The 13,124-nt window shown below is 39.7% G+C and overlaps 2 protein-coding genes across 7 annotated transcripts in view; one reads left to right on the top strand and one right to left on the bottom strand.

Annotated features, from left to right (window-relative positions):
• The window catches only part of RFC1 (replication factor C subunit 1), a 43,001-nt gene extending 34,285 nt beyond the window's left edge, over positions 1–8,716 (top strand). For 3 of the 4 annotated variants that reach the window (XM_072036736.1, XM_072036737.1, XM_072036738.1), the window contains 9 exons: positions 645–782; positions 1,220–1,315; positions 1,495–1,593; positions 2,057–2,211; positions 2,324–2,441; positions 3,401–3,546; positions 3,998–4,211; positions 4,801–4,992; positions 5,193–8,716. In XM_072036736.1, the coding sequence (XP_071892837.1) occupies positions 645–782; positions 1,220–1,315; positions 1,495–1,593; positions 2,057–2,211; positions 2,324–2,441; positions 3,401–3,546; positions 3,998–4,211; positions 4,801–4,992; positions 5,193–5,288 (1,254 nt within the window). In that variant the 3' untranslated portion in view covers positions 5,289–8,716. 4 annotated transcript variants of the gene reach the window in all.
• The window catches only part of WDR19 (WD repeat domain 19), a 38,941-nt gene continuing 31,896 nt past the window's right edge, over positions 6,080–13,124 (bottom strand). The window contains exons 31-37 of one of the 3 annotated variants that reach the window (XM_027457235.3): positions 11,339–11,463; positions 11,144–11,225; positions 10,706–10,856; positions 9,464–9,587; positions 7,803–7,879; positions 7,154–7,271; positions 6,080–6,256 (exon numbers count right to left, since the gene is read on the bottom strand). In XM_027457235.3, the coding sequence (XP_027313036.3) occupies positions 7,160–7,271; positions 7,803–7,879; positions 9,464–9,587; positions 10,706–10,856; positions 11,144–11,225; positions 11,339–11,463 (671 nt within the window). In that variant the 3' untranslated portion in view covers positions 6,080–6,256; positions 7,154–7,159. Of the gene's footprint in view, positions 7,272–7,802; positions 7,880–9,463; positions 9,588–10,705; positions 10,857–11,143; positions 11,226–11,338; positions 11,464–13,124 lie in introns of all 3 variants that reach the window. The other 2 variants (XM_027457234.3, XM_038178023.2) reach the window with 2 other exon arrangements.

Consider the following 13,124-nt stretch of genomic DNA (forward strand, 5'->3'; position numbering starts at 1 on the left):
TCCCATGGGCTCTGCAACTGGTACTTGTTCCCTTCAGCAACTCAGGTTTTAGCTTCTGAAGATTTCCTGTGGTCACATGCAGTACTTTGACAATAAAGGGCATACAGACCTTTAGCTCAAATACAGGTATTTATGTTGCAAGAATCATGAAATTGATTTTCACCTTCATTAGAGCAAACAAAGTTTGCTTTGGTCAGTCCACTAATGCTGAAGCCTCAGGGCTGAGCTCTTTGGGCTTCCTTATTGTTTGTGGCAAGGTGTGTTTGAAAAGCAGAGTGCTCCCTCTGGGCATGCACAGGCTGGGTCAGACTGATCTTTGGATGAACTGATCTGGTCCGTCTGGTGGACGGCTGTACTCTGGACTATTTATCTTTTTTGCTTCTTGAAAAATGGTCAAAACATGATTGCTGGTAGTGGAAGCAGATATCTGCTTGTTATTCTATTCAGCTGCAGCAGTACTGGTGCATCTAAAGTAGGAAAAGGGGGGCGAAGTTTTCAGTGTGGAAATCACAGCAGCAAGTATTTTATAGGCTTGAATATGACAAGGATCTGATTTAAGGCAGGGACTGATGCTGCTTGGTATGACATCTTAATCGTTCTTATGAGGTACCTGATGCGATTGTTGTAATGTGTTTAAATTGCAGGAGTTGATCGGTTTGATTAAACACACAAAAATACCCATCATCTGTATGTGTAATGATCGAAACCATCCTAAAATTCGTTCCTTGGTCCACTACTGTTTTGATCTTCGTTTTCAGAGACCTCGTCTAGAGCAGATTAAGGTAAGAAGGATGGCTCTGTGGGCTACACTGAACTACCATCCGCAACTTCTGTCTCCATGTGGCAGACGTCTTACAGAATTGAAAACATTGCTTGAAACTTAATGGATTACCTCACTGAGTATCTGCTTTACCAGCAGAGTTGTCTAGTTCTTTGGGAAGAAAGACTCAAAGATTCCAAAGCCTTTCAGATTTAGAAGCCTATCTTAAATATATCCAAAGACTTTTTTTAGATATCATTTATGTTTTTTTTTACATTTTATGTTTTTTATACCAATGAGAAGGGTTGACTTGTGTTTTAGAAGAAAATTATTTAAATTATACTTGGTTCAAAAAGGGAAAAAAATGCAACTCTCTGATGTGTCAATGTGTTCTGTAGAGGAAAGGAATTAATGGGAATTTTCTGGTGACAACTTCTCAAAGAATTGTATGTGTTACAGGGTGCCATGATGTCTATTGCGTTTAAAGAAGGCTTAAAAATTCCACCACCTGCTATGCATGAGATAATCCTGGCAGCAAATCAAGACATCAGACAGGTCAGTGCCAGTTCAGCATTAGCATCAGTTCAGAAAGTATGAAGTTCGTGACTTCAGTGTGGTATTTGAATGGTGCTATTATTTTCAGGTATAGGGATCCTGTTTTTTTTTTTCTGCTCAAGTCTTAGTCTTTCATTTAAGTGCTTTTATGCTACCAAATTGTCACTCTTGTTCTCTAGGTTTTACATAATCTTAATATGTGGTGTGCAAAAGATAAATCATTGACTTATGATGAAGCCAAAACAGATGCCAGCAGAGCTAAGAAGGATATCAAACTGGTGAGTGTAAAATACTGGACTGGCTTTTATTGTGACATTTTGATGCAAATACTGGGCTTTATAAGCATCTTCTGAAATAAAGCACTAATAGCCTAGATGCAAGGAGCTGAGTAATGTTTTTGAGAAAATGTCAAGCTTGCCACAGATAGTCGACGAGCAGTAAATCCAGGATGGAGCATGTTTTTTGATATACTGGTCTTCTAAGAAAGATGCAGTTACAAAGCTCATACTTTGCACGTTGATTCTTTTATTTAGGAGAAAATTCTCAATGTCAGAAGTAAAACTCACTTCTCCAAACTGGCAAAGTGCTATTCATAAAGTACATTTAAAAGTAGAATAAAGAATATTGAGCTTGTGCTGCTGAGTCCAGATATTGCTGGGTGCAATCACTGTAGTAATTCTGTGCTGTGTCTTGGTGTTTGTTTGACTTGCAACCCAGTGACTTCTTGAAATATTTTCTTAGGGCCCTTTTGACGTTGTCCGGAAGGTTTTTGCTGCTGGAGAGGAGGCTTCCCGTATGTCTCTCATAGACAAATCCGACCTTTTCTTCCATGACTATTCCCTAGCACCTCTTTTTGTCCAAGAGAACTATGTACATGTGAAACCAGCAGCTGCTGGGTGAGTTACTCTATACCTTCAATTGACAGTTTCATGCTGGGGTGTGAAATTAAACTAAAACCTATATGGATGTTTCTGCTATGTAATAACACCAACTATTTTTTCTCCTCAGGGGAGATCTGAAAAAGCACTTGATGCTCTTGAGTAGAGCAGCTGATAGTATATGTGACGGTGATCTAGTGGACAGACAGATTCGTAGCAAGCAAAACTGGAACCTTCTACCAACACAGGTGAGTGTTCAACGCTCATTTTATGTGCTTTACGGCATGGGTGTGCAATATAGAAGGCTGATCCTCTAAAACCAGGGTTTCAGTGTAATTTTATGACTTATGCTCATGCTTCATGTAGTATTCTTCTGCTCTGCTGGGGAGTAGAGCAGCTTCCACATAAGTACGAGGTTGAACCCATGCTGTCTCATGAAATGAGGTCTCTGAAACATTGAAAAACTTGAACCTTCTTTATAAAGTGTGAGGATGTGTGGCATGTATGAGTTCTGACATGCGGTTACAAGCCTACTGGGCTTTGTTTCCTATTCCAGCCTTTTACCAGGCCAGTATTTCTCCTAAAGCACAGAGGACTGAAGTTTCTTCACTGTACCTCTTTCAGTGATCACAGAAACGTTGACAAGATTTGTGTTAAAGGATCATGTCTGGCACCAGAGAATGTACCATAGATAAAGCTGGCAGGGACCTTGGGGGGTCACTGAGTGCATGCCCACCCTGCTTAGTGCAGGTCCAAGCAGACAAGTTGCTCCTGTAGCCTTGTACTAGAGATCTCTAAGTAGTTGTGCTCTTCTGAAATGTCTCCCTCACCACGTCCGTCTGCTGGAGATGATAGCACTTGTTTGTGTGAGGTCAGCTGTCTGCATGCCTGTACTCAGAACTGGACAGGAGAAACAAGCCATTTTAAGTAAAGGCTTTTAAAAACCCAGACCACTTCACAGCTGTTTTAGAACATAACAAATAGGGTGGTACAAGAGATGAAGCTGTAACCTGAAAGTGGTAGAATGAAAAAAACAATGGAAGAAACAAGGAAAGTTCTCTTAAAACACGCTGTTTAGAGTGAGGAGCTTTCTGTGTTCACTTACCTACTTCCAATGGAACAAGTGGAGTAGTATGTCTTGGTGTCAGCGAGACTAAATTCCTTGTGGTTTAAGTTTGGCACATATTACATTTTTTTTTTTTCCCAGGCTATTTATTCGAGTGTTCTCCCCGGGGAGCTGATGAGAGGTTACATGTCCCAGTTTCCTGTCTTTCCCAGCTGGCTGGGGAAATTTTCATCAACAGGCAAACATGAACGTATCGTCCAAGAACTGGCAATGCACATGAGTCTCAGGTAGTACTGACTCTTCTCTTCTGGTTTAAATCAGCAGGGATATCTGGTGGCACTTTTAATATAGTTAACTGACTTCTTTAGAGGCTTTTTTTCTCCTTTTAAGTTGGGTTGTGTTATCCCTGCCCATGGCAGGGGGGGTTAGAAATAGATGATCTTTAAGATCTTTCCCAACCCGAGCCATTTTGTGATTGCGAGTCCCCAGACTTTCTTGGAGGCTGAGTTCCTTGTACCAGGTTATTCCTAATCCAGGTATGGCAAAAGGAAAAAAAAAAAAACAAAAAACAAACAAACAAAACAAAAAAAAAACACATACAACTCAGCTTGCAGTTAACCCTTAAGGCAGCTGATTCACCATTTGGTGAGAGCCCACCTGCACACCGACAGGTCAGTTGTGTTTAGAAGCGAGCTGTCAGCTGCTGTAGAGATTGACTTCTCTTTCAATTTGACCAAGAACCCAGATGTGCAAGAGGACAGTAAACATGGAGTACCTGTCTTATCTGCGGGATGCACTTGTCCAACCTTTGAAAGATTTTGGAGCAGATGGTGTACAACAAGCTATAACCTTCATGGACTCTTACTGCCTGATGAAAGAAGATGTTGAAAATATCATGGAAATAAGCATGTGGGGAGGCAAACCCAGTCCTTTTTCAAAGCTAGATTCCAAGGTAAAAATTAGTAAATACTAGTAAATTGTTTTCTTTATCTTACGTATTTTAAAAAGAAACTTTATGATGATAGTCATTGTATGGATATGCTGTTGAAAAGCTGAAGCTAGGGAAGATGTAAAAAAAAAAAAAAAAAAAATCTTAGTAACTATAACTTGAGACCATGGAAGCCCTTTGCAGCTCAGCTGTCAACTGTGCTAGTAAGGGTTTGGGGACATGTCCTAAAAGATAAAGGCTGTGCTTCATTCAGCAGTCCTTCATGTTGCCTCTGAGGTAGAGGATCACTGGGAGTCTGCTGTGTCAGAGGCATAGTGGGGAGTGGAACAGAGAAGGGAAAGGGAAAGCAGGAGCTTTCTACATGCAGGCTCTGGACTGCAAGCTCTATCAGCTTCTTGCACTGCTCTTGAATGCTTTCCTGTTTCCTTTTGAGAATTTTTGTTTGTATCCTTTTGTAAAAACAATCAACAAATGAACAAAAAACCACAACCTTCTGGTCACATCACCCCCAAAGGAAAGGCGAGGTAGACTCTTGGCTAGAGTTGGTTAGCTAAGCTGATGCTCAGTGTTTCCTTCCCCCCACCTTTCACAGGTCAAAGCCGCTTTTACGCGTGCCTACAACAAAGAGGCACATTTGACTCCGTATTCCCTGAATTCTGTGAAGACATCTAAAAGGCAGTCAGCATCCATGGCAACCTCTGAACTGAGTGAGGACCTGAATGTGGATGAGACCCAGTCTGATGAGGATGAGCAAGACAGCGTTGAAAGCGATGCAATGATTAAGGTGACTTAGTTTCCTCAGTGCTAAACTACCATGCTAAACTTTTTCTTAGTTAACTAAAATGTCTATAATGCGATTCCTGGAAGGGGAGGGGAGAGATGGACAAACCTCCCCCCTATTTTCTCCCATTGATTGCGTTTTTGACACATGCTTTTTGTCAGGTTACACTTGAATTTTAAACTGCCTGCTTATTCTGTTTGTAGCAAAAGAAGGCGAAGTCTTCCAAGCTGCCAAAAAGAGAGAAAAACGATGAACCAACAAAAAAAGAAGGGAAAAGGAAGGAGAAAACAAGACATTAAACACAGTCTTGCTCTGGATGTGGCTTTGCTTATTTAACTTCTGTCAGGAACATGAATGCTCCACTGATGTAGCTGGGAAGGTAGAACCAGCGCGTTGAAAATGCTCCTCTTATAGAGGTGATGTAGCTACTTATTCTCACACTATGCAGTGCTGTACTTACTCTTAACGTGCTACGTTACAAGCTATAAATATTCCTGTAAAAGAAGCACCAGGGTGCCTGAACGTGATACAAATGTGATGCTTAGTTACCTGGTGGTTTTGCTACGTCTTCGTAGGACTTCCATTTTTTTTTTATAAATCCCCTGTTATTATGTGGTGAAATCTTGTAAATAGTACATGATGCAAAAAATCTGATTTGCATATTTGTACATTATAGGAATTAAGCAGTATATAAGATTACAATAAAAGGTGTTTCACGCAAGTTTTTTTAAAATTTTGCTTAAGTTCCTGGAATGTTTGTCTCTTTCCTTTCCTTTTGAGGTTCTGGCTTCTCTACATATGTCAGGATGTGGTTGTTTTTTTTTTCCTTAGCTTTACTTTTGCTCACTTAAAGACGCAGAAAAGCAGTGAGGGATTTAAGCACTGCCTCTTCAAAGTTTGGAACTAAATGTTGTATCTTTAATCAAAGCTAGAACAGAATAACTAACTACTAAGACCTGTTTAATAGACACCGTTAAATAGAAATTAGTGATTAAAAACTCACTTGATGTTGGATAAGAGAATACTTAAGTCTTCTGCCACCCCCCCTCACCCTTGCCTTTGGTGCAGACAAAATTTAAGTTTTGCTTGGTAAGATTTTAATTTAATCAATGGTGTTTATTACTATAATAAATCAAAGTACAAAATTTATCAAAAGCTAAATATTTACAGATTATCACAAAATAGAAGTGATATGGTTGTTAAATCCCAGTGGAGAAAGCATGTGATGCAGTGATAGAGTTCCTTGCAGCTTGCTGAGCAAGACAGGCTGTTCTGAAAACAAACGAACAGTTAGTCAGACCCCACAGTGAAGACTCTGATAGCACACTGTGGTCTTCTTTGAACAAATAATATAAAAATAAGGTCAGTATTGTGAATTTAAATATATATACATGCACCATAGCACTTCCCATTACTTAGCTATAAAGACAAAGTTTGCATATATGGTATCTGCACTAATACATCAGCCTTCAACTGTTAAGTTAAATGAGGAACTTTGTTCATGCATCTTCAGTTACCAGTTCAACAAAACCAAACTGCTGGATCAATCCAGGTGTGAGGTACAGACAAAGCCTTGGTCTCATTCTTTGAATTAAGCATGTCAAGTCAATACTACACTGCTGTTATCCTGTGATAGCTTCCGTGTTAAGTATGTTTGGAACTTACTGTGCAGCTCGTTTCTCTATTATGGAAACCTACAGCATAAGGTCACGTAACCTGCATTTCAGTTCTGTTCCTTCTAGTTAGGAGCTCTTCCCTGCTCCCATCCTCCTAAAATCTGATGGCTGATCAGTAGAAGGATTTGCTGAGATCTCCAAATTGCTCCCTGTGCCACTAAAACACAGCTGGGGTCCAGGAACACATCAAACCGGACTGCTGCAGATGGTAAACTGGTTCCAAAGCCTCACGGGGGAATGATGTAGCAGCTAGGTTACTTGCAGTCCCAAAAACTACCAGGCTGTGTGCACTTGAGTGCAAATATGTGATAAATCTGTACCTGAGTGATCTGAGGGATAGATAGGCTTTAAGTTAAATTCTTGGAACCCCGAACTTTCCTTGCTGGGAGAGACTTCAAATATCTTCTAGAATAAGCCCCATTAAACAAAACCAAGCAAGTAAAAGAACCCAAACACAATACACCATGAACACAGTCTCTTGTACATACCTGAACTTACTGGTCCGTGTCTTGTTTGAGGTACTGTGTGCAGTCACTGATTTTCTTAAGATGAACAATGTTAATTCTTTCAGAACACATTGGACATATATTTTCACTCTGTAACATGCTGTTTTAAAAGAAGGGTGACAGATCAAATGGTAGGTCTAACACTAGAGAACCTGTAACCTTCAGTATGTAAAAATAAAGGCTAGAGCAATGCGTGCTTTTGTCTAGGTGGAGAAAAGTATTTTGTTTTTGAACATTTGAGGAAGGTTGCTGTTTACAGGGGCATGAGGAAAATGTGGCCATTAAGAGCACAAAGAAAGTATTGGGGCTAGAACGTAGTTTCTGGAGAAGCAGCTACTGACTGCAGAACAAGCTACCCAAGCCCATTCCCACACAGGTGGGTGTTAGGAACCAGTGGTGGGAGCAGTGTTAGCATGTGCAGATTCTTGTTTTCGTGGCTGCTGCTGTGCCTGGTTCACTTGAAAGTAATGTTCTGGCAGTATGTTTGATGAAATGCTCAGGTAAGGGTTTTTTCCCACCCTCAGAGGCTTACTTGTTTTTAATTACCAAAGGAAACTCTGCTGCTAAACTATGAACAAACTAAGCTTGGAATCCACCAACAGAAAAAATGAAATAAGAAATCCCAACTTACTTCTTGAATTCTGAATAGAGGGCAGGGAAGTCACAGTGGGGGCAGACTGTCCAGTCATCTTGTACCATGTGCCGGCCCTGCACACAAAGGCAACAAGTTATTAAAGGGTGTGTACTGTCCTAGCAGGCTGGGGGCTGAGGTGTTGATCTATTACTGCAAGAAAGCAACAGCATCCTAAAGGTCTTGAACAATTTAAAAACACCACCACCATAATGCTGTTATTCTGTGACTAGAAAAAGAGCTCTGAAGGAGAAAGCTTTTTCATTACTACTTGTAATTTTTTTTTTTTCAAAAAAAAGTACTAAATTACCACTTTAAAATTATTTTAGTTTGGCAATTTTGTAATGCTATTTGCAAATCTGTGTGGAGAGGGCTGTTTATACATTTACTGAGGGTTGTTTTTTTTTTCTTGGTGTTACATGACATTCAAAAAATGTCCCCAAGCCCCATCACCTGAGCCTGAGGGGTGCATTTGACCTGAAGCAGGGATTATTTCCTTTTTTTGGTATGGTTTCCAATTTGCTCTTGATGCAGAGAACTCTTATATAGGTTGGTCAACATTATAACATGCTACAGTGCCTTGAACTGTATTCAGCAATTTATGCTCTGATACAATATGTGACAGTAAACTCTGATGCTTTCAAAAGATACTAGAAAATTCTGCAGTCATCATGATGCTACAAGTAGCTGTGATGTAATTGAGCTATAGCTAGGAGACAGCCTAATTACGTGAAATGTACATGAACGGGTACTTTGGTTTTTGGCTTACAAAGATGTATTTAAAAACTTTTTTTTCCCTTAAGATAGTATTTCTGAAATATTCTGCTAATCCAATAGTTTTAAAAAAAGCTATTATTAATATCTTTTGTAAGACTGATTCTTTAGTTTTAATAAAGAATGTTTACTTAAGCAGGCATGGAATGTTGGAGTTAATCTGTGATTACTCTGTAATTCTAGTATGACAAATCACTTCAACCTTGTAAAAACAGCGTTTGTAATGATATTGGTAACAGTGAGAGGCATAGCGCTGCCACTGGGAAATGCGTTCCATACCTCTTCAATGTACTGTAAAGAATTCTGAAACAAAAATATTAGGGCTTCTCGTTCTTGTAATCAGCAATACTGAAAAAACAAACCAATAATTAAGTTTGGGGCACTTGCAGGGTTTTGTTTAAATTCTGGGTGGTCCTAACAATAGAGTTCTGAGGAGCCTGTCCCTTTCCCTTTTATAAAAGCAGTCCTAACAGATTGAAGTTCAGGGGAGGAGAGCTTCACAAGCACCTGCCCAAAAAACAAAGGGGCACTTTTACATCCACCAGTAATGCTCTGCCACGCATGAACTGCACCCAGCTCTGCAGGTGAGGGGCATTCAGGGCAGTCCTGGCACACAAGCTGCTGTCTCAGGGAGGTGAAGCCTCTCAGAACCTCTCTAATTTTTTACTGTCAGCCCCTAGGGGCCAACACCATGTAGGTGGTAGCCAAGGCCGCTGCTAGGTGTTCCTTCAGTGACAGCTGAAGGCAAGCATGAGTTTCACTCGTTAACAGTTTGGAAAAAAACAAACAAACCTTATGTTGAAACTACAAACACAGTGAAGGTTCTATTTTAAAGTACTAGAAGGATTTAAAACAGCTTTGCGCTCAGCATCCCAGCCAGCACTCACGGTGGCAATGCAGTAAGGCAGGCTGTTCTTGCACCCGGGACACAGGAGTTCGCACTCGGGGAGCTGGAAGGCGCAGTGCGGACAGGCTGTCGTTGGCTCTTCTGCCTCGGTTGTGTCAGGACGCCTAGAAGTAAGGTGCCAGTGTGAATAAAAATGCTAGCTCTGAACTTGAACACAGATGTTTTACAATGCTTTTGATACTTAGCAAGTGTTTTTCCTCTAAGCTAGCTGCATGGCTCCCAGTTGCTATTTTGTGTTCTACCAGATAATTTCCTGCAATTATCGCCTGAGCTTCATCACCATTAGATAAAGTCAGAATTGTTTTTTTTTTTTTTTTGTCTAATTGTAAACAAGGTAGCTTTTTTTTTTCCTTTTAAAGCCCTAGCCTATCTTGATACTTTGATAACTTTCTTTCAAAATTCCTTGTCACAAAGTAACAAGAATTAAAACTGCCATCCTGCATCACAAGCTTACTTTCATCAACTGCTTGGCCAGACATCCTGCACCTCATTAAGGGGAGGTGGAGGAGAAGTTTTTTTTTTTTTTTCCCAGGGCTTTTACATGGCCTATTAATGTTTAATGTTCTTGGGTGTATTTATAGATAAATAATTTAGATTTACTTTCCGCATTTTTTTCATTTTAGCAATGAGTGGGATACATTTTTCTAATGCTTAGCCTAGCAATTTTTGAGACAATGAGGTGGCTTCCCGTGCTATCCTGACAGTTTGTAGGAAGACTGGTTTCACATATACTTAACCTGAGCATGTTTGTGCCTTGCAGTGGCTTATTCTTTTGTCTCCACTTAAGAAACCTGAGGCATGGATAAGCATGATGGACTAAGGACAAGTCAACACAACTTTTAAAACTGATGTCCTATTTTTAAAAGCTTCCTGGAATTTTCTAGAAATATCAACCAGCAGTAGGGATGGACCTTGCGTGAATTTAAAACAAAATGGTTAAAAGACACTAAGCAGGATAGGATAAATGGTTCTCACAGGACACTGCTCTGTTCAGCACACTCATAAAATATGATGTTGATGCCAGCTCATAAATAATATTGAGACTTAATATCAGCCAGCATCAAAGAATTCCAGAAGAACTTTGGGACTAAATGACAAGAGAATATAAGGGGTGGGGGGAGCCAGGGCAAGACTTTAGACCATAGGCTTTAGGAAAAAAATAACATTGCAAATAAAACCTTGATACTGGGTACACCTGAAAACGCACATTAACACAGCTCACCTGACCATTGCTTCAATTTTCTTTTTGTATTTTGGATCTATTTTATTTCGATACTCAGGTCTCATCAACATGGCGGCAAAATTGAAGGCTGAGTTCTTCAGTCCTGCTCTGTGACACTCAATTACTGTTGAAGTCAAAATCGGTACGATGTCTGCAACAGAATGAAATAATGCCAAGTATTTATTTACCAATATTAATGTTGAAAGCCTTTGAGCTACTAGGGCTTAACAAGTATTGATGAAAAATGACAGTGTTTGTCTCCCGCCTCACAGTGCAGTTGCACAAATCTGCAATTCCCATAACCAAAAAAATTATGTTTTCACTTCTCACTGCCTTGCACTTCTGAAGTGCAGCCTGGCAGCAGGACTGCTTTGATTACAAGAATTTCTCACTAATCTGGGTCTATGCTGTCTAAAGTACTATGCTGCCAGTACTTACGTGATGGGAACTTGCTGATGTTGTTGGCTACACGTATGAGCATGCGCGCTCCCTTCATGTGATCTCCACGTTTCACATGAGCCTGGAACACAACAAACAGCAAACTGCAGCCTTCAGAGTATGCATCCATGCGTACACTTCAAAAAAGCAGAGACTGTGCAACAGATGTGCAAACTCAGTTTTTAAGTTCAGTACCTTTACTAAAATATAGCTGTGTAGAATCATAAGGTTTGTAGCCATCTCAGAAGGAATTTTAATCTTCTGGGTCTTTAATTCTGAATACATACTGAAAAGAACATCATGTGCATTTCGGTAGTTTCCTTAAAAACAAACAATACCAAACAGTAAATTTAACTTTTCATAACAATTTCTTTACTAATATCATAAAAAGAAGCTAGACAGAAAGCTATATTGACTCTTAAGAGCAAAACCTTTGCATGACAATTTCTTTGGAAAGTCAGAAGCAGCTGCTTGTCACAGTATCCTAAATGGTATCAGCCAGGGAGTTAAATAAAAAAAAATTACTCTTGCAGAAGATGTCTAACAGCAGCAAAATACACGTGTGGATGACAATTTTGCATAATAAAACTTAAAAAATGGAAGATGCTGTATCCCATACATTGCTCCCACAATAGAGAAAAGGTTCTATGAGGGTATCAGAGCACTGAGACCTGTTACCTTTTTCTGTTTTTCAGTGTCAGGTATTTAAGTTATTGCTTAAATTTTAATGTAAAGAACTCCTACTTTATCATTTCCTCTGACATCTCCTTCCCTCTGCAACCGAACAAGCCCCAAACCTTTCAGAAATGATTTACATTGAGTGTTACTTCACTAGATTACACTGCTTCAAGGTTACTGCCCCAGATTTTCCAGAAACCACAGGATTCCATTGACTTATCAACACAGCTGAATTAGTTGTTTCAGCAATGTTTTTTCTCTACATCTCTACAAAGCAATTTGTTTTGTTTCGTTACAGACTGTCATTGAATCAAGCTGCTGTACTGGTGTGACAGCTGAGTATCACTCCAGAATTGGTTGCTGGAAAACAGCATTAATTTGTCACGCTGTGTTACTGACTCTCAGTATAGCATGGCCAGTCTTAAAACCAGGTGAACATAAAATGGCACACCCAAAGGGAAACACTCAACAGTACAGGCTTATGTTTAAGTCTTAATGGATTTTTAAGGAAAAGAATAAACGACGTTAGTGAAAATTTCAAAACCAAACTCACTGAAATCTCCTGAAGGAAGAGGGGAAAATCTAAACCTGTGCTTCTGCAGAGGAAACGGTTACTGCAAGACAGGTGTCTTTCCTGAGAAAAATGCACTGCTTATTTACACACTGCTGCAGAACACATCGATACTGGCAGGGAATATGCCATACAACTCGGGGTACTGCATTTTAGGAATATATTTTCAGATTCAAAGCAGCTAGTGAATTGAATAATTAATCCCCTGAGCCTTTACATTTCTTGCTTACATAATTAGCACAAATGAATTATTTACTGCTATGATGAATTGGAAAATCGTGCTTTTCAAGGGCATAAGAGATTTCCCCCCCAGCTTAGCCCCCATGCTAAGGAGCAGTCCATAAATGTTAATTTACATGGGCATAACTGTCCTCCTGTCCCTGAGGCTGCTACTTTTCCTTTAGAGTTATTTCTTAACTTACATGAAAAGTGAGCAGTGTTACGGTAGGGCTGTCGCCATGGTTACAGAGAAACACAGCTAATGGAGGAGACAGAAATAAAGGCTAGAAACAAAATTAGCTAATTTATTTCTTTCTGTTTCTAACTTCAGGGGAAAACATGGCTTAAGTAAACAGGTATCTGATCCTTCAGCAGAAAACATCTCCTGTACACATCTCCTACTGAAAAAAAATCAAGAACTTAAATGTGCAAAGACTAAAGGATCAGTAAACTGCTTGCATGTAGTTTAACTGCAGTTCTAACGTCTGTGCTATACAGATAAGCAGAGTTGCA

The sequence above is a fragment of the Anas platyrhynchos genome, chromosome 4 (assembly GCF_047663525.1).
Source record: "Anas platyrhynchos isolate ZD024472 breed Pekin duck chromosome 4, IASCAAS_PekinDuck_T2T, whole genome shotgun sequence".
Classification (NCBI taxonomy): domain Eukaryota; kingdom Metazoa; phylum Chordata; class Aves; order Anseriformes; family Anatidae; genus Anas; species Anas platyrhynchos.